The sequence below is a fragment of the Anastrepha ludens genome, chromosome 5 (assembly GCF_028408465.1).
Source record: "Anastrepha ludens isolate Willacy chromosome 5, idAnaLude1.1, whole genome shotgun sequence".
In the NCBI taxonomy this organism is placed as follows: Eukaryota; Metazoa; Arthropoda; class Insecta; order Diptera; family Tephritidae; genus Anastrepha; species Anastrepha ludens.
In genome coordinates this window covers 17,247,057-17,265,990 of record NC_071501.1, presented here as the reverse complement: position 1 = coordinate 17,265,990, position 18,934 = coordinate 17,247,057, and the positions used below count along the sequence as shown (strand labels likewise).

General features: G+C 35.1%; 3 protein-coding genes across 3 annotated transcripts in view; 2 read left to right on the top strand and 1 right to left on the bottom strand.

The window, feature by feature from the left end:
* The window catches only part of LOC128864425 (zinc finger protein 600-like), an 86,443-nt gene extending 78,204 nt beyond the window's left edge, over nucleotides 1-8,239 (bottom strand). Inside the window, exons 1-2 of the mRNA XM_054104079.1 lie at nucleotides 8,083-8,239; nucleotides 7,691-7,975 (exon numbers count right to left, since the gene is read on the bottom strand). The gene's annotated coding sequence lies outside the window, so the exon portion shown is untranslated. The remainder of the gene's footprint in view (nucleotides 1-7,690; nucleotides 7,976-8,082) is intronic.
* LOC128863632 (zinc finger protein 91-like) lies at nucleotides 46-7,627 on the top strand. The gene is made up of 8 exons (XM_054102881.1): nucleotides 46-410; nucleotides 480-1,550; nucleotides 1,611-1,963; nucleotides 2,018-2,219; nucleotides 4,652-4,894; nucleotides 4,964-6,022; nucleotides 6,082-6,434; nucleotides 6,512-7,627. Exons 1-8 carry the CDS (start codon nucleotides 183-185, stop codon nucleotides 6,678-6,680), a joined length of 3,678 nt encoding a protein of 1,225 aa, XP_053958856.1. The 5' UTR covers nucleotides 46-182; the 3' UTR covers nucleotides 6,681-7,627.
* Nucleotides 8,240-9,813: 1,574 nt separating the features above from the next.
* On the top strand, nucleotides 9,814-17,020 carry LOC128863627 (uncharacterized). Its single transcript, XM_054102875.1, has 8 exons — nucleotides 9,814-10,491; nucleotides 10,562-11,623; nucleotides 11,677-12,029; nucleotides 12,087-12,323; nucleotides 14,824-15,070; nucleotides 15,128-16,192; nucleotides 16,246-16,598; nucleotides 16,677-17,020. Exons 1-8 carry the CDS (start codon nucleotides 10,276-10,278, stop codon nucleotides 16,915-16,917), a joined length of 3,774 nt encoding a protein of 1,257 aa, XP_053958850.1. The 5' UTR covers nucleotides 9,814-10,275; the 3' UTR covers nucleotides 16,918-17,020.
* The last annotated feature ends 1,914 nt before the right edge of the window (nucleotides 17,021-18,934 follow it).

The window sequence follows — 18,934 nt, the reverse complement described above, 5'->3', positions numbered from 1 at the left end:
AAGAAAACACTCGATAGTTAGCCATGCCAGATCGCATGATGTCATTTAACGTTTTTAACTATCGATGAAATTTCATCTCTGAAAATAAAAGTATCATCGCCATACACTGAAAGCTTGAAGAAAATATAAACAACTCGCAATACGATTCATTAATTAGTAAATATAAAAAAGGAGAGCGAAATATGCAGACAGGAAACGCATCAATCGGCGGAAAAGACTACAACTCCACTTCTACCTCCGCATCCGCATCCGCAGATTGGCACTATTGGTGTCGACTTTGCGCAAAGATTGATACACACAGTGAAAATATTTTCTATGAACATCAACCACAAATAACTTACTCGGGGGGCAAAAGTGACGATAATAGATGTACAATGGCCGTAGCAATAGGAAAATATTTTTACGTACAAGTATGAATAAACTTTAAATGAATCACTTCATCCTTTTACTTTTTCGTAATGATTGTATATTTCCTTCAGATAAAACACGATGACGATTTGCCCAAATTATTATGCACAGAGTGCATTTCATTGGTGACAACCCTTCTAGATTTTAATGAACGTGTTGTTAAAGTGCAAGAAATGTATGCTGAACTGCAAAGTGCTCAATTCAGTAACGATAGAGATTTTCAGTCTATTCGACTAAAATATGGAATTCTGAAGGAAGATCCAGCTCAATTATACAAGCACCAACATGAAGAAGATTGTTTTACTGAAAAGATTGATGAAGCAAGTGTGGTAAACATGCACAATTTTGAAATCAAATTAATAACGGAAATTTCAACCGATTGTATGCAAACCAATGAAGTTAGTCATTCACTCGAATTTGAAGGCACGGAAGGTGAAGATCCATTTGCCAGCGGAGTTGTCGTTGAGACCTCTGAAAACCAGACTCTTCGTGCAATAAAAGAATGTGATGGAGAAAGTAATGATGGTAAATTATCTGATTTCATACCTTTGAATGCACAGAATAAGTTATTAAAAACCGAAATAAACACAAATGAAAAGGGAGGAGCTTCAAAAAAAGATAATGAATTGAAGTTAATTGATACTAATCGTAAACGATCTCATAAAAGTAGTTTTGGTATAAAGTTAGAAAAGTTTATTACTGGCTCCGAGGGAAAGTCAACTGATGACAAATACTTTTGTAGCACCTGCTCCCTTCATTTTCAACGTCCTGGCAATTTTCGTGTGCATATGAAGAAAAGACATGGCATCGTATATGAATTAGATCCTTTGACATGTCCTCAATGTCAAAAATCTTTCAAAACAGAGTTCAAACTAACCCATCACATAAAAACGCATCGGCCACTGTCGGATAAGCGAATATTTCCATGCCCACAATGTGATCGAAAATTTCAAACAAAAGATTCTGTAAGCACACATATAAAATTTGTTCATGAAGATATTCGTCCATTTATTTGTGAAGAATGTGGTAAAGGTACACGAACCGAAACAACACTACGAGAACATATGCTTATACACACTGACCTGGCACCTTTTGAATGTGAAATATGTAAGAAAGGTTTCAAAAATCAGGCGCGTTTAAAGGTAAAAAAACAACTAGATAAATAAAGGGTAAAATTATATGCATTGATAGATAATTTACAGAATCATATGCAGATACACAGTTCCAGTAAGCACATCTGCAGAGAATGCGGCTTGCAATTAAATACTCGTGAAACTCTAAATCGTCATATGCTCGTACATTCTGATATTATGCGTCATAAGTGTGATTATTGTGGGCGAGCTTTTAAACGAGCCAAAACGTTGAAGAATCATTTAATACTCCATAGTGGTCTAAAGCCCTATACATGTGACTTCTGTGACAGAACTTTTGCAACTGGGGCCAATTGCCGGACTCACAAAAGAAAATCACATCCGGAAGAATTAGCGGCATTAGAGGCTTCAGGAGAAAAAACTTACACGAAAAATATACCCAGATTGTCTGTATTAAAAACAGTGTAAGTAAAAAATATCTTAAAAATTAAATTCAATTAAATTTGAATTCCTTACAGAACGCAATCTGCCGAAAATCTAATTCCTGTTGGCTCCAAACAGAATGATGACCTTTTATTAGGAAGGAAATTGAAACTTCCGTCCGATTGTGCTATTGGTGCCAATCACTCCAGTTCCTTGACAACGATAAATTCATCGGCTGAAACAGTACTTTCAAGCACAGTGAGCCAAGGCGAATTTATTACAGGCGATGGCCTTCGCTTATAATTGAAAACATACATACAGGTATTTCGTTTTTGCTTTTGAATTTTTATTACGTCAAAATCAGCTGTTTGTTTGAAGGCAATTTACTTGTGCAATAAAATGAGAAACTTAAATAAAGACTTTCAAGCTTCGCGTTTATATTGTCTAGTAATTTTAATTTTTTATTAATTTGTGGACCGGACTTTTAACCAAGTAAGTTACTTTTATTTTCAAGATGTCAGCGTTTATATCCAACCTCTGGCAAATAGTGTATTATTGTTTACGTTGGGTTGATGTGCAAATATAATTTTAAGTTGTATTCAACCATACCTACAACCTACAGTATACTGACGTACCTAATTTGGCGGTTATATTTTTAGTGTATCCCCGCAAAAACGCGTACAGAATGCACATGACAAAACAAAAACAAACACTGCTTAAATAGTAGCTAAGGGAATAGTAGATGATCAACAGAAGCGATAGTAGTGGGGGTAGCTGGAGTACACATGAATAACTTCGCAAGTAGTGATCTGGCCGATTTCAAGTTCTTCACTACTACTCCAACTACAGAGAGCAGTGGGCGTTTTTTTTTTTTGTTTTGCCATTACTCTGAGCTACTATCAGTAAGGAAACGTAGAGTGGAGCGGAGTATAACAATTGATCCCACGTTTTTTACTACCTACTACACTACTCATCTGTTCAAGTTCATAGTAGTAGCGAGAGCAAAGCAATATTTTCGTCGATATTGCTGGCGGCCGCCGAAGCTGAATGGGTTGGTGCGTGATTACCATACGGAATTCACAGAGAGAACGTTGGTTCGAATCTCGGTGAAACACCAAAATTAAGAAAAACATTTTTCTGATAGCGGTCGCCCCTCGGCAGGCAATGGCAAACCTCCGAGTGTATTTCTGCTCCTTATAAAAATATCTGTCGTTCGGAGTTGGCTTGAAACTGTAGGTCCCTCCATTTGTGGAACAACATCAAGTCGCACACCACAAATATATAGGAGGAGGAGCTAATGCAAACCCTGGCTTTCTATACGACTACTGAAGTGATGAGCATATTGACTCGCACAGCTATTTCTCTTACGAGCCAACTTGGCTGATTTGAATGCGAGATGACGGATGGAATCAAGAGCTAAGATAAAGAAGACGAATAGTGTGGTACTTTTTTTCTATCCGATTCATTTTAAGGATGATAGATTACCAGGTTTGGCCAATAACTATGGTCAAAAATAAAATTATGCCAGCAACTTCGATTGCCGCGTCACGAGGAATTCTACACGATCATTTCACATGTATTCACGCACTCGTCCAATCAGATAGCAACATAAGGGAAGGCCGTGTTGATTTTTTTCGTATATCACTAACACATTCTTAGTTTTTTCGTAAACAAACCGATTCCCTTACCCAGCTAAGTTAGCGCATCGGCGTATTCTGTCAAATTAGCTGAGAGCCGGCTAATGGTCTGATATTGGCCACACCATTCAAAATCTTTTCAGCATAGGTTTATTTTACACATTCATGATGAAAACAAATGAGGGCATATGTATGTGTGGCTAAACAGGAGTTGATAAAGGCACAATTTGTACAGTATTTATACCTTGTGTCCACTAAATATATACATATATACTAATACTTTAATGAAAAAATAAGCACGTATTGTTTTTAGCACGTTTCCTAGTTATTTGTATTTTATTTCTCATCGTCAGTAACCATACTATATAAATATATATTATATTTGGCTTTATGTCAAACTGATCAGGTCAGCTGATTCTGTCAAATTCGCTGAGAGCCGTATAACGGTCTGTTATTGGCCAATTCTTTGCACCATGCGTTTAACACCACAACAACACTTTCCAATTGTGGAAATTTAGTTTGAAAAAAATAAATCTGTTCGAAAAGTTCATTGAGCACTTCGTCCATTTTACGTGCGGTTTACACGCTCGCGGCATCGTTGGTCCCTATTTCTTTCGAAACGAGGAAAGAGCTGCCGTAACGATGAATGGCGATCGCTATCGAACCATGCTGATATAATGTTTGTTTCCAAAAATTAAACAACTAAATATCGACGACGTTCGGTTCCAACAAGTTGCCATACAGCGCGCTTAACAATCGATTTATTGAATTGATTGAATAGACCATTACACTCTTAGCCGTGGCGAATGCATGTCAGATGTCATAGTCAAAAAATAAATGCCATGTAATTATCTACCAGACTATAAAAAATAAAATTCATTGCAACAATATTTCTGTTTTTTATTACTTAAAGTTCTCAAGCTCTTAAGAAAACACCCGATAGCCCATGCCAGATCGCATGATTTTATTTAACGTTTTTAACTATCGATGAAATTTCATCTCTGAAAATAAAAGGAGTATCATCGCCACCCACTGAAAGATTGAGGGAAATATAAACAACTCGCAATACGATTCATTAATTAGTAAATATAGAACGGAGAGCAAAATATGCAGACAGGAAACGCATCAGTCGGCGGAAAAGACTACAACTCCACTTCTACCTCCGCATCCGCTTCCGCAGATTGGCACTATTGGTGTCGACTTTGCGCAAAGATTGATACACACAGTGAAAATATTTTCTATGAACATCAACCACAAATAACTTACTCGGGGGGCAAAAGTGACGATAATAGATGTACAATGGCCGTAGCAATAGGAAAATATTTTTACGTACAAGTATGAATAAACTTTAAATGAATCACTTCATCCTTTTACTTTTTCGTAATGATTGTATATTTCCTTCAGATAAAACACGATGACGATTTGCCCAAATTATTATGCACAGAGTGCATTTCATTGGTGACAACCCTTCTAGATTTTAATGAACGTGTTGTTAAAGTGCAAGAAATGTATGCTGAACTGCAAAGTGCTCAATTCAGCAACGATACAGATTTTCAGTCTATTCGACTAAAATATGGAATTTTGAAGGAAGATCCAGCTATACAGCACCAAGATGAAGGAGAGTGTTTTACTGAGAAAATTGATGAAGCAAGTGTGGCAAACATGCACAAATTTGAAATCAAATTAATAACGGAAGTCTCAAGCGATGGTATCCAAACAGATGAAGTTAGTCATTCACTTGAATTTGAAGGCACGGAAGGTGAAGATCCATTTGCCAGCGGAGTTGTCGTTGAGACCTCTGAAAACCAGACTCTTCGTGCAATAAAAGAATGTGATGGAGAAAGTAATGATGGTAAATTATCTGATTTCATACCTTTGAATGCACAGAATAAGTTATTAAAAACCGAAATAAACACAAATGACAAGAGAGGATCGTCAAAGAAGGATAAGAAATTGAAGTTAATTGATACTAATCTTAAACGATCTTACAAAAGTAGTTTTGACAAAAAGTTAGAAAAGGGTATTACTGGCTCCGAGGAAAAGTCAACTGACGACAAATACTTTTGTAGCACCTGCTCTCTTCATTTCCAACGTCCTGGCAATTATCGTATACATATGAAGAAAAGACATGGAATGGCACTAGAACCTTTGACATGCTCTCAATGTCATAAATCTTTCAAGACAGTATTCGAATTGAATTTCCATATAAAAACACATCGTCCACTATCAGAGAAACGAATTCTTCCATGCCCACAATGTGACCGAAAATTTCAGACAAAAGGTTCTGTAGCCAGGCATATAAAGTTTGTTCATGAAGATATTCGTCCATTTATTTGTGAAGAATGTGGAGAAGGAACACGAACCGAAACAACACTACGAGAACATATGCTTATACACACTGACCTGGCACCTTTTGAATGTGAAATATGTAAGAAATGTTTCAAAAATCAGGCGCGTTTAAAGGTAAAAAACAACTAGATAATTAAAGGGTAAAATTATATTCATTGATAGATTATTTACAGAATCATATGCAGATACACAGTTCCAGTAAGCACATCTGCAGAGAATGTGGCTTACAATTAAATACTCGTGAAACTCTAAATCGTCATATGCTAGTACATTCTGATATTATGCGTCATAAGTGTGATTATTGTGGGCGAGCATTTAAGCGTGCGAAAACGCTAAAAAGCCATTTAATACTCCATAGTGGTCTAAAGCCCTATACATGTGACTTCTGTGACAGAACCTTTGCTAATGGGGCCAATTGTCGTACTCACAAAAGGAAATCACATCCGGAAGAATTAGCGGCATTAGAGGCTTCAGGAGAAAAAACATACACGAAAAATATACCCAGACTGGCCGCATTAAAAACAGTGTAAGTTAAAAATATCTGTAAAATAGTTAATTATTTTAAATGAAATAAGCTCCAATTATATTAAATTTGTTTTCTAGAACAAAGCCTATTTGTACTGTTGGCACAAAGGACTCCGATTCGATGATAAAGATAGATGGATCTGCTGAAACAGGACTTTCTGAAAGTAAAACAATGTTTAATAATACTAATGATTCAGATACAGGCAACTTTCCAAATGGAAGTAATACACAATCATCATTTTGGTAAAGTAAAAAAATTAATTTGCTTTTGAAAGTTAATTAGTTTAAATAAATATAAAGAAGTTTACGAAATTGATAAAGGGGAAACTGATATCCACAAAATCTGCACAAGCATAGTACGGCCGGCAATATTTTCGGCTAAAATTTATTTACCATTTTGTTTGTGGCGGAGGGGTTAGAAGCGTGGTAACTTCTACTCCACAACTAGGCAACTCAAACATTTCAATGATTTATTCTTTCCATTCTACGACGTCTATGTCCCACGGTAGGCAATGGCAAATCTCCGAGTGTGTTTATGCCATAAAAATGGCTACTCATAAATGTACTAAAATTTACGAGATAGTGACATGACATTTTTTGTTAAGAAATTGAAAGTAAGTAAATTAGCGAGTATAAAGTTTCAAAACTGCTTTTATTTAAACATTAGAGTGAACATTGGGCAATTTCAGCCGAAACCAAACATTTTAAAGGGCTCAAGTAATAATCTCCCATATGTACATGTCGTAATTATTTATTGCTCGTGGCTAAATAATTTGTTAGTTTTATTATTTATTTATTAAAAGAATTTATTAAAATACTCCACATAAAAATATAAAAACTTTTGGTAGAGTTGCCCCCCATTAGCCAAAAATTGCGAAAATAATATATACTAACGCATACAATATAACAACACTACAATCAAACGGAACGTGATTGAAAAAAATATAATATATACCATACTATTATGTAGGTCTGCTACGTATAAAAAAAAAAACAAATAAATTGGCGTGGATGATTCACAAATTTCGTTATCTACTGAAGAAATCTGGGAAAAAATTATTGCCTACAGGATAAATTAAAAGAAGCATTACTAATGATAAAAATATAGTTCAATAACTTTACAAAGAAGAAGTGTGTTAATAATTTCCACATATACAATATAAAAAATCTAAATTGGTTAAATGTATAGTTTAATAAAATATTACAACATTATGATCTATTCACATAAGATCGCAGTGACCTGTTTTAAAAACTTACAATTAGAGTGAATATGATTATTAGTAGAATAACTCATGACGATTGTGATGTGAGGAAAATTCAAATTTAACGAAATTCTTAAGACAGAGCATTCCGTTACCGTTGGCTTTCCATTGCTACCACGATAAATTTAATTATATTGTCTAAGTGCGTGGACCGAATTCAAAAATTATAACACAAATGTAGTCACTATATCAGCATTTTGATTCATAGTACTTTTTATAAATTACCATTAAGAATTAATAGCAATATTTAACGTTAAAAATGCTTCTTTTTTACATAAGCCTGAAAAAATGCCCCATAACAGAAACTTATTTTACTTAAATACAAACACAGAAAAGTAACAATATTCACATATTAACACTCTTTAACACAAGATTTGCTATTTTTACTCAATAATACTACGAATTTGATTAAAAATCTATTATTAAAAATGTCCTTGTAAACGTTTGTAAGACCGTGCAAAATAAATGTGCGGGAAGAACTGTCAAAGGAACGCTAGTAAGAAAAAAAATAAAGGAGAACCGAAAAAACCCAGTCAACCAATAATGAGGTTCGATAGAACTTTGTAGTTTTTAAAAGAGTTAAATTAAACTTTAACCTTCGATAAATCATTATTTTCAAAAATAGTGAAAAATTTTAATAAAAAACCGCGACAAAATAAAATTTTCATAAAAATTGAAAATTTTAAATAAAAATTCGTACGATGAATCGCTAAATCATTATTTTCAACAGTAGTGAAATTTTGGACTAAAAAATTAAATAATATTTTCATAAAAAGTGAAAATTTGGAAGAAAAAATGTTATAAAAATAATAAATTTTTCGCCACTGTCACTATATATTTTATAATACGTTCACATATAAGTAGATGATCTACTTTTTCGCGCTTAACTCAAAATCCGTAATTAAAAAGCGAGATGTCGCATACAAAATTTTTCTGCCAAAATCTGAGATTATAAAATAATCCTAGATAATAACGATACTTTTTGACATAGGGTTTGTTTTCTGTGTTATCGATAATTATTATTACGAATGTAAGGAGAAACATCAAAATAAAAACTAAATGAAATGGATGCCGGCAAAGAAAACAGGTCTGTAAACATAATTCTAATACAATTTTTGTTAAATATTATTAATTAGGGATTCATTTTACAGAAAAAAGCGTGTGTCCATAAACGTTTTGTCCTCTTATTACGTATTGTAAAATGTAAAATAGAATTTTTAATGCGTATTGCTGCCAACCTCAGTAGACGTCGCATGCCGATTTCCTCTAACTGTTTATTATTACCAGCCCATCGCGCAATTAAATTATCTATTCCTTTTCCTTGTATTTTCTTCATATCGTTAATAATTATTAAAGGAACCAAAAACACCAAATATTCCACCAAAATAATTTTTATGAAGAAAAACCTCTAAAGTAGTACTGACTGCTGATTGTCAATTTTGCAGGTAATCTGCCAAATGTGAACGGGTAGATTAATTTTGTGGATTTATAGGTGAATAATGCATATGTGAACGTATTATTACGATACTACAACATTTTTATAAATAGTATGAATTATAAAACCTTACACGCCAGTAAACGAGGACGCAGGCAAAGTTCCATCTCGATTGTCCCCACGGTGTATAGAATACTAAAGGTGATGCCTGCCGAAAGCCGCTAATTTATTTTTCGCGATTTTGACAATCGGTTGACGTCATAGCTGGGAATGAATAAAACAAACGAAAAGAAGAGTAATAACTTATTTGAATGTCTTTGCATTATTGTGATTTTAAGGCTTGTGAGTTTTTAAAAAAGCAGTCAACTTAGGAGGACGCCAAGGATTCTGGGAATCTGGATAAATTTGTGGTAATATTAAGCAGCAATTTCAACACAAAGCTTGAAATATTTGGATTAAGCTTAGAGCAAGGCGTTTTGTTTTCTAGCTCTCATTCTAAGAGTAGTTTCCCATGAAAGCAACTAGTTCATTTTAATATTAAGAGTCCCAAACGCAAAACAAAATACAATCAATTTTTACCTATATTCGACAGGGGTGAATACATTTTCTTAAAAAATAGTTGAAACGTTAATTGCTGTGCATGGGCAGTTATAATTTAAACAATTAACTTTCCATGCGCATAATTTGGCGCACCTGACCGCAAGGAACAGTTATTAAAGATGATGGCAATAGACCAACAACAAGGCTTTGTACATTAGAATATAGCGACAAGCGGAAATAGAAAGAAAAATAAAAAAATTAGCACGAACTGCGTTGAACAGCCGACATACAGTTGAAGTTGAAATCTCACAACGATGATACGAATGGAACGGCTTTTCGTCATTTCATTTTGTGCTGGCATCCTAACGAGGAACGAAAGTATAAACAAATCAGCTGATCGATTGATATCACATGTACTATGTAATAGATTCTCCTTGCCTGATCGCATGATGCTATTTGACGTTCTTAACTATCGATAAAATCTCACCTCTGAAAACAAAAGGGTCTCATCGCCAACCACTCAAGGAGGAAGAAATTATAAACAATTATAGCTGCGATTCAAAATTACTCATTATTCATTAGCGAATATAGAAGAAGGGCAAGACATGCAAACAACAACGACATCAGTCGGCGAAAAAAGCTTCAACACCATCTCAGCATTCACAGATTGGCACTATTGGTGTCGACTTTGCGCAAAGATTGATACACACAGTGAAAATATTTTCTATGAACATCAACCACAAATAACTTACTCGGGGGGCAAAAGTGACGATAATAGATGTACAATGGCCGTAGCAATAGGAAAATATTTTTACGTACAAGTATGAATAAACTTTAAATGAATCACTTCCCTTCTTTTACTTTTTCGTAATGATTGTATATTTCCTTTAGATAAAACACGACGACGATTTGCCCAAATTATTATGCACAGAGTGCATTTCATTGGTGACAACCCTTCTAGATTTTAATCAACGTGTTGATAAAGTGCAAGAAATGTATGCTGCTCTGCAGAGTGCTCAATTCAGTAACGATACAGATTTCCAGTCTATTCGACTAAAATATGGAATTTTGAAGGAAGATCCAGCTCAATTATACAAGCACCAACATCAAGAAGATTATTTTACTGAGACGATTGATCAAACAAGTATGGCTAACATGCACAATTTTGAAGTTAAACTAATAAAAGAAATCTCGAGGGATGACATCCAAGACGATGAAGTTGACTATGCCAAAGAACCTGAGGGAGCTAGAAGTGATCCTTTTGTCAGCAAAATTGGCGTAGAGACCGCTGAGGGCCAGACATTTTCTGCAATAAAAGAATGTGATGAAGAAAGTAGTGACGGTAAACTTTCTAATTTCATAAATTCGAAAGAAAAACATAAGTTATTCAAAACCAAAATATTCATAAATGAAAAGGGAGAATCATCAAAGGAAGATAATAACTTAAAACTAATGGATGATAACCGTAAACGATCTGGCAAAAGTAGTCATAAGCAAAAGATCAAAAAGTGCGTTCCTGATTCCGAGGTAGGGTCAACCGACAACCAGTTCTTTTGTAGTGACTGCTCACTTCATTTTCAACGTCGTGGCAATTTTCGTGTACATATGAAGAAAAGACATGGAATGGCATTAGAACCTCTGACATGCTCACAATGTCCTAGAACCTTTAAGACTATATTTGATCTGAATTTTCATATAAATAAGCATCGTCCACTATCAGAAAAAAGAATATTTCCATGTCCACAATGTGATCGAAAATTTCAGACAAAAGGTTATGTAGCGAGACATGTAAAGTTTGTTCATGAAGATATTCGTCCATTTATTTGTGAGGAATGTGGTGAAGGAACACGAACGGAAGCTACACTACGAGTACACATGCTTACCCATACAGACCTTGCACCTTTTGAGTGCGAAATATGTAAGAAAGGTTTTAAAAATCGTACCCGCCTGAAGGTAATTGGAAATTCATATTGTGTAAAGCAAATTATAATTATCAATGTTTGTAGAAACATATGGACACGCACAGTTCTAATAAACACATCTGCAGTGAGTGTGGTTTAAAACTGAATTCTCGTGTGACTTTGAACTTACATATGCTCGTACATTCTGATGTTATGCGCCACAAATGTGACTACTGTGGGCGGGCTTTCAAACGAGCCAAAACGCTGAAAAATCATTTAATACTCCATAGTGGACTAAAACCTTATTCATGCGATTTCTGCGATAAAACTTTTGCCAATGGGGCTAATTGTCGTACGCACAAAAAAAAAACTCATCCGGAGGAATTAGCAGCGTTAGAGGCTTCAGGCGAAAAAACACATACAAAAAATATACCAAAATTGGCTGTACTGAAAACTGTGTAAGTAAAAAATAATTAATTATTAAAAAGCTTTAAATTATTTTGTGGTTCCCTTAGAACAAAATCAGCCGAAAATCTTATCCCAGTTGTCTCCAAACAGAGTGGCAATTTTTCGTTAGGTAGAAAGCCGAAACCTCCACTGGATTATACTGTGGACAGAAAACACTCCAATTCGTTGACAGGAGTAGATGCGTCTGCTGAAACAGTGTTATCGGGGAGCCAAACATTTTTTAAAGAAAACAGTTTAGACATGACTAGTCTTACGGAGAGGAATAACATACCATCGTCGTTTTGGTAAAGATAAATATTATATTATTTTAAATTTTTTAAACAAATAAATGTGCTTACATTAAAATCTATTCGACTTGGTACTTGTCTTGATCTCTCTTTCTAATTTGCAATATAACCTGTAAACCTTTGCATACAACCTTCAAAGGAGCGTCCAAAACGGCTAATATTTTACATTTCGTATATAGCGACCGCTGTAGCCGAATGGTGGGTGCGAGACTACCATTTGGCAGTGCCTGTGTTCTAAAAAAAACATTCACACAGCTGAGAGCATCTGATTCCAAAACTATATTGTAACATGCCTTATTAAATATCATAGGAATCGCATCAAAAATACTAAAATATGTACAAATTTAGATATTTCTAAATAAAAAAGCATAGTTAAAGCTTGAAAATATTTGTTTTTGTAAAATTGTTTATTTTTTTACGTTTAGCTCAAATCTCCCAAGCAAGAATGCCCCCAATTGATTTTCAGGGTACATTCACAATAGTCTATTTCTGTGTAATAAGCCTGTCTCAATGGGACTATTGCAAGGTGGATTTAATAAGGTGACAGCATTCACCCAGCTGAATTTTTCGCCGTAGGTATGGCTTACGTCAAAATGATATGCTTTGTTTGTATGTATTGGTATGTTTACATTCGTATGTTTACATTTGCTTGCTGATATTGACATGATGCTTGCACCAAACGCAACAACAAATACATGTAGGGCTTTACTTATATGTGTTTGCTGTCACCTGTAATAAATTCACCTTGGACTATTGCGACAGTTGTTGCAACGAATATAACTGATACCAAATAGAGTATATGTATTTGAGTGGAAGGCGGTGCGTACGTTCTGTATGCCATGCCCGAATGCACAAAAACTATCAACTTTCTACACTTGCCGTACGTGCGCCGAAAATGAGAACTGTTTAAAGAACAAAAGTTTTGTACCGCGGATATTTTTATTGATAGTGATTTTATTATACAAAATTGTATACAAAAAATAAATTCAATTCAAATGCATCCTTATTTTTTCGATAAAGGCTTGAAAGAGTAGAGAAAAGGCTTAGCTTAACTAAGATGTCCTGAAAAATGAATGTGCGTCTTGATTTCAAAGTTATGGTAGCATTCACCGTCTACGACTACTCTTACTGCTACAGCAACAATTACCATACATATTATAAAAACCCTCTTTCGCTTTGATAAACATAACTTTTGTAATATATTGTTACGAATTTGTTACCTTTTCATCAGGATAAAATGTCTCATAATAAATCCTCTGACTTCGATTACTGGATTGTTAAATGAAAGTCACAAATTAGTGGCAACACAGCTTGCTTGCTTCTAGATATGGCAATTCGAATATCTTGACAAGTTCTGAATAGCCAAGGCGAATTCATGTTTTTGTTTTAGTACCCCACAAGGTGGATTTAATAAGGTGACAGCATTCACCCAGCTGAATTTTTCGCCGTAGGTATGGCTTATGTCAAAATGATATGCTTTGTTTGTATGTATTGGTATGTCTACATTCGTATGTTTACATTTGCTTGCTGATTTTGACATGATGCTTGCACCAAACGCAACAACAAATACATGTAGGGTTTTACTTATATGTGTTTGCTGTCACCTGTAATAAATTCGCCTTGGTACCCCATTGGTTTGCGACAAGAATGATAGTGAAGAAAATTGCGCCTTCGGAACTCGCCGTTTCGCAAAAGTCCAAACAAACAAAAGGAAGGGGAATTAAGAAGAGTAGGCGAAGACAGTGGAAAAAACCAAACACAAGAAATTATACGCACACACACACTTTCTTGCCACGGCATCTTCACAAAACAAACGGCAAACAAACTGCATTTGAAGGTTTTATATTAATTTGTGCTTTCACAATTAAACTCACGGTACATCGTTTTCATTAGTTTGGTTAGTTTAAATCTCACAAATAACAATACTACCAAATGATTCACTGAATTTTCAAAAACATACAATTTATATTCCTTTTGACTCTTTTGTATTGGAAATTGAGCTGACGTCCAACTTGTCGAAATCGCGAAAAACAAAGTAACTGTTTTGGCAACGTACCACCTATGCTACTCAATTCGCTTAGGTCTTTACTTTATTTATCGCGATTTGGCAAGTCTGACGTCAGTTCCCTTTCGAATACAAAAGAAATGAACAAAACAAACAAAAGGATGGGAATTTGCTTGTTTGTAAAAGTTCAGTGTGATTTGTGAGATTTAAAATAATCAATCTAATAAAAACAAACAGTGCGTGTAAAATTGTGTAAGCTTAAATGAATATTAAGCCATTAAATATTGTGTGGCCGTGTGTATAATTGGTAGTTTCTATTGCTTTCGCATACTCTTTTGGTTTCAACCATAGTTATGGGCCAAACCTTGGAAATCTGTCATCCTTGGGCGCGATCTTCCTTTCTGAAAATAAGAGTCTTATCGCCTTGCCGAAAGTTCATTTGAATGAATAGGCGGAAATACCAACAATGATCAACACGATTCTCTAACGATTTCTAATTAATATTCATATAAAAGAAAAAAACATGCAAACACTAAACAATCCAGTCGGTTATGGAGGCTACAATTCCTCTTCGACATCCAAAGATTGGCACTGTTGGTGTCGACTTTGCGCGAAAATTGATACACATAGTAAAAACATATTCTATGAACATCAGCCACTAATGACTTTTACTAGGGGAAAAAGTGACGATAATAGATGTACAATGGCCATGGCAATTGGAAAGTATTTTTGCGTTCAAGTATGAATAAACCTTAAATTAATCATTTCACTTGTAATAATTATACATTTTATTTAGATTAAACACGATGATGATCTGCCCAAACTATTATGCACAGAGTGCATTTCATTGGTGACAACCCTTCTAGATTTTAATGAACGTGTTGATAAAGTGCAAGAAATGTATGTTGCACTGCAAAGTGCTCAATTCAGTAACGATACAGATTTCCAGTCTATTCGACTAAAATATGGAATTTTGAAGGAAGATCCAGCTCAATTATACAAGCACCAACATCAAGAAGATTATTTTACTGAGACGATTGATCAAACAAGTATGGCTAACATGCACAATTTTGAAGTTAAACTAATAAAAGAAATCTCGAGGGATGGCATCCAAGACGATGAAGTTGACTATGCACATGAATCTGAGGGAGCTGAAAGTGAAGATCCTTTTGCCAGCAAAATTGGCATAGAGACCGCTGAGGGCCAGACATTTTCTGCAATAAAAGAATGTGATGGAGAAAGTAGGGACGGTAAAGTTTCTAATTTCATAAAGTCGAAAGAAAAACATAAGTTATTCAAAACCAAAATATTCATAAATGAAAAGGGAGAATCATCAAAGGAAGATAATAACTTAAAACTAATGGATGATAACCGTAAACGATCTGGCAAAAGTAGTCATAAGCAAAAGATCAAAAAGTGCGTTCCTGATGCCGAGGTAGGGTCAATTGATGACAAATACTATTGTAGCGACTGCTCACTTCATTTCCAACGTCCTGGCAATTATCGTATACATATGAAGAAAAGACATGGAATGGCATTAGAACCCTTGACATGCTCACAATGTCCTAGGACCTTTAAAACTATATTTGATCTGAATTTTCATATAAATAAGCATCGCCCACTATCAGAAAAAAGAATATTTCCATGTCCCCAATGTGATCGAAAATTTCAGACAAAAGGTTATGTAGCGAGACATGTAAAGTTTGTTCATGAAGATATTCGTCCATTTATTTGTGAGGAATGTGGTGAAGGAACACGAACGGAAGCTACACTACGAGAACACATGCTTACACATACAGACCTTGCACCTTTTGAGTGCGAAATATGTAAGAAAGGTTTTAAAAATCGTGCGCGTCTTAAGGTAATAAGAAAAATTAATTAATTGTACAAAATTATCTGCAAGAATTTTTGTAGAAACACATGGACATACACAGTACCAGTAAGCACGTCTGTAGCGAATGTGGCCTAAAACTTAACTCGCGTGTTACTTTAAATCTTCATATGCTTGTACATTCTGATGTCATGCGCCACAAGTGTGACTATTGCGGGCGAGCATTTAAGCGAGCCAAAACGCTGAAAAATCATTTAATACTTCATAGCGGTCTAAAACCTTATTCATGTGACTTTTGTGATAAAACCTTCGCTGATGGGGCCAATTGTCGTACTCATAAAAGAAAATCACACCCGGAGGAATTAGCTGCTTTAAAAGCATCAGGCGAAAAAACTTACACAAAAAATATACCCAATTTGGCAGTATTAAAAACAATGTAAGTAAGACACTTTAAAAACGGTTAATGGTTTAAAAATAGAATTCTTTATGTATATTAAATTTGGCCTTTCTTTAGAACGCAGTCGGCTGAAAATCTTGTTCCTGTTGTCTCCAAACAGAGTGGTAATTTTTCCTTAGGTAAAAAGCCGAAACCTCAAACCGATTGCACTGATGGCACAAAATACTCCATTTCGTCGATAGAAGAAGATAAGTCTACTGAAGCATTACTTTCAGGAAGTGAAACAATTTTTAAAGAGAATAGCTCAGACCCTGGAAACATTTCGGATAGAATCAACATGCCATCGTCGTTTTGGTAAAGAAAAATTTAATCGGTTCTGTAAAGTTATGTAGTTTATATAAACAGAAGTTTTTTAAGAGCTGGAATTAAAAACTGATCTAATCAAAATCTGTACTGTATTTATCTTAATATTTTCTTTTTAAAATCAGTATAAAAAAATTATTGCGAAATTTCAAGTAGAAATAGTGGGGTTTGATAAACCACCCTCGGGGAGGTGATTTGCACGGTTCACTAGACAGGGCTAGTATACTGGGGCGGCAGCCCTTGGTCGGGAAAAATCCGAGTCATTCCGGTAACGTAAAACCGGCTGCCACTGGCACAACTACGTTCTGGATACTGTAGCAGGTTAAACTCCTACATATCCAGAATCGACCCCGACATTCCAAACACATGTCCGGCATGTGAAGGTACCCCGCACGACACTAACCACCTCTTCACATGCCCCCTAAAACCGACTCATATAACACCAGTCTCCCTCTGGACCCAACCTGTCGAAACAGCATGATGAGCTAGACGAAGATGACCGGTGATATGCTCTACACTGACAGGGCTACCATTACTGTTGAAACAACAACAAGGTGATTTATACATCCAAACTCCTTCCTGATACTGGGAATCTGAGTTTAAAGCTTATAGCAGATGTACTCTGCCAACTTCAAAACGTTAATCGGCTGATTTGCTGATCTAATATGAGATGTGACCATGCTGCCAACCGAAGATGAACTCGAGTGTAAGGAAGCGAGGCGCTGAGACTGTCAATGGTGTTCGCGATACTTAGTACTTCCGTTAAACTAAAACGAACCAGCTCTGAGGCGCGTAAACTCTCGACTTCATCAGGACTTAAATGCCTCACGAAAGCTAAGAAATTGTTGGAGAAGTGCGGCTGCGTATTCAAAGATTGTTTTGGAAAATTTGGTGGAGCTGTCAATGTGAAAGATTGAATAGACACAAGACACCGCGCTGAGTTGCACTAGCAAAGCGCGATGGAGAGCAAATTGGATAATCAAATATATGCAGCAAAGTGGTGTAATTGACCTTTCAATAAACCCATAGAGCACATGTTGTTGTTGTTGTAGCAGCATAAACAGTCCCCCACACATATAAATTAAACGTATAAAAGAAAGCTCGTGTTTCAAAAATAAATTGCTTCGCTATCTTGCCGAAAATTGCTGAATGTACTTTAAATCTCTTCCCATTAATCCCTACTCCTGCTACCACTATTTTTTACCTTACTTTCCTTTTAATACTTTCTCCAACTTATACTTCTTTACTACTATCTGTAATTTTAATTTTAATTTTGATTTTACTGTTAATCCTTTTATGTCAACTATTCTTAAGGTCAATCATTGTAAAAAATAACCTATGGTTGTATGTTTTGACTTTAATAATAAATAAATAAATAAATAAATAAATATGGGGTATGCTGCTGAATTGACAGTACTTGGCCGAATATAAATCCAGGTCGTTCCGACTGTCGTGGAACAAGTAGCACATGGATAATGCTGGTTAAAAGGAAAGATAGTGTGTAGCACCCGGTTTTGTGTAGATTAAGTCACAAATCACACAAGTTATGCAAAGTGTATAGGAAATGCAGTCACATTCGTGTTAAAGGAATTCCACAATGGGCTAAGTGGAGCTTATCTGGGTATCACTAAAACGATAGCGAATTTCATGCGGAAGCTAAAAATGGGAAATATATCGCATGTCAATTGTCAGTTTTGCATTTTTAAAAACAATTACATCTCAAAAATTACTCAACCCTCAATAGGACCAAATACCCTTCAACTGATGTAAATTCTTTCAATGTTTTGAGAAAATAAAATTTATCTGAAAAAACAAACCAAACGTAAACGTCGTTTTTCGAAATGTTTCCCAATAAAATATAATTTCATTAACCACAGTAGCCAGTGTGCTAATTAAGTTAGGGTTATATTGTATATATCTCCTATAAATAAAAGTTTCATTAAAATGTATATTTGCTTACCTTTCATTCGAAATACCGCGTGTTTGACTTCAGCTACACTTGAAAAAAACCT

Excerpts from the sequence above, each read along its gene's own strand:
- LOC128863627 (XM_054102875.1), top strand. The coding sequence starts at position 10,276 with ATGCAAACAACAACGACATCAGTCGGCGAAAAAAGCTTCAACACCATC. Across the intron at positions 15,071-15,127 it reads GAAAGTATTTTTGCGTTCAA|ATTAAACACGATGATGATCT; the intron begins GTATGAATAAAC and ends CATTTTATTTAG. Across the intron at positions 16,599-16,676 it reads TTGGCAGTATTAAAAACAAT|AACGCAGTCGGCTGAAAATC; the intron begins GTAAGTAAGACA and ends GCCTTTCTTTAG.
- LOC128863632 (XM_054102881.1), top strand. The coding sequence starts at position 183 with ATGCAGACAGGAAACGCATCAATCGGCGGAAAAGACTACAACTCCACT. Across the intron at positions 1,551-1,610 it reads AAAATCAGGCGCGTTTAAAG|AATCATATGCAGATACACAG; the intron begins GTAAAAAAACAA and ends GATAATTTACAG. Across the intron at positions 6,023-6,081 it reads AAAATCAGGCGCGTTTAAAG|AATCATATGCAGATACACAG; the intron begins GTAAAAAACAAC and ends GATTATTTACAG.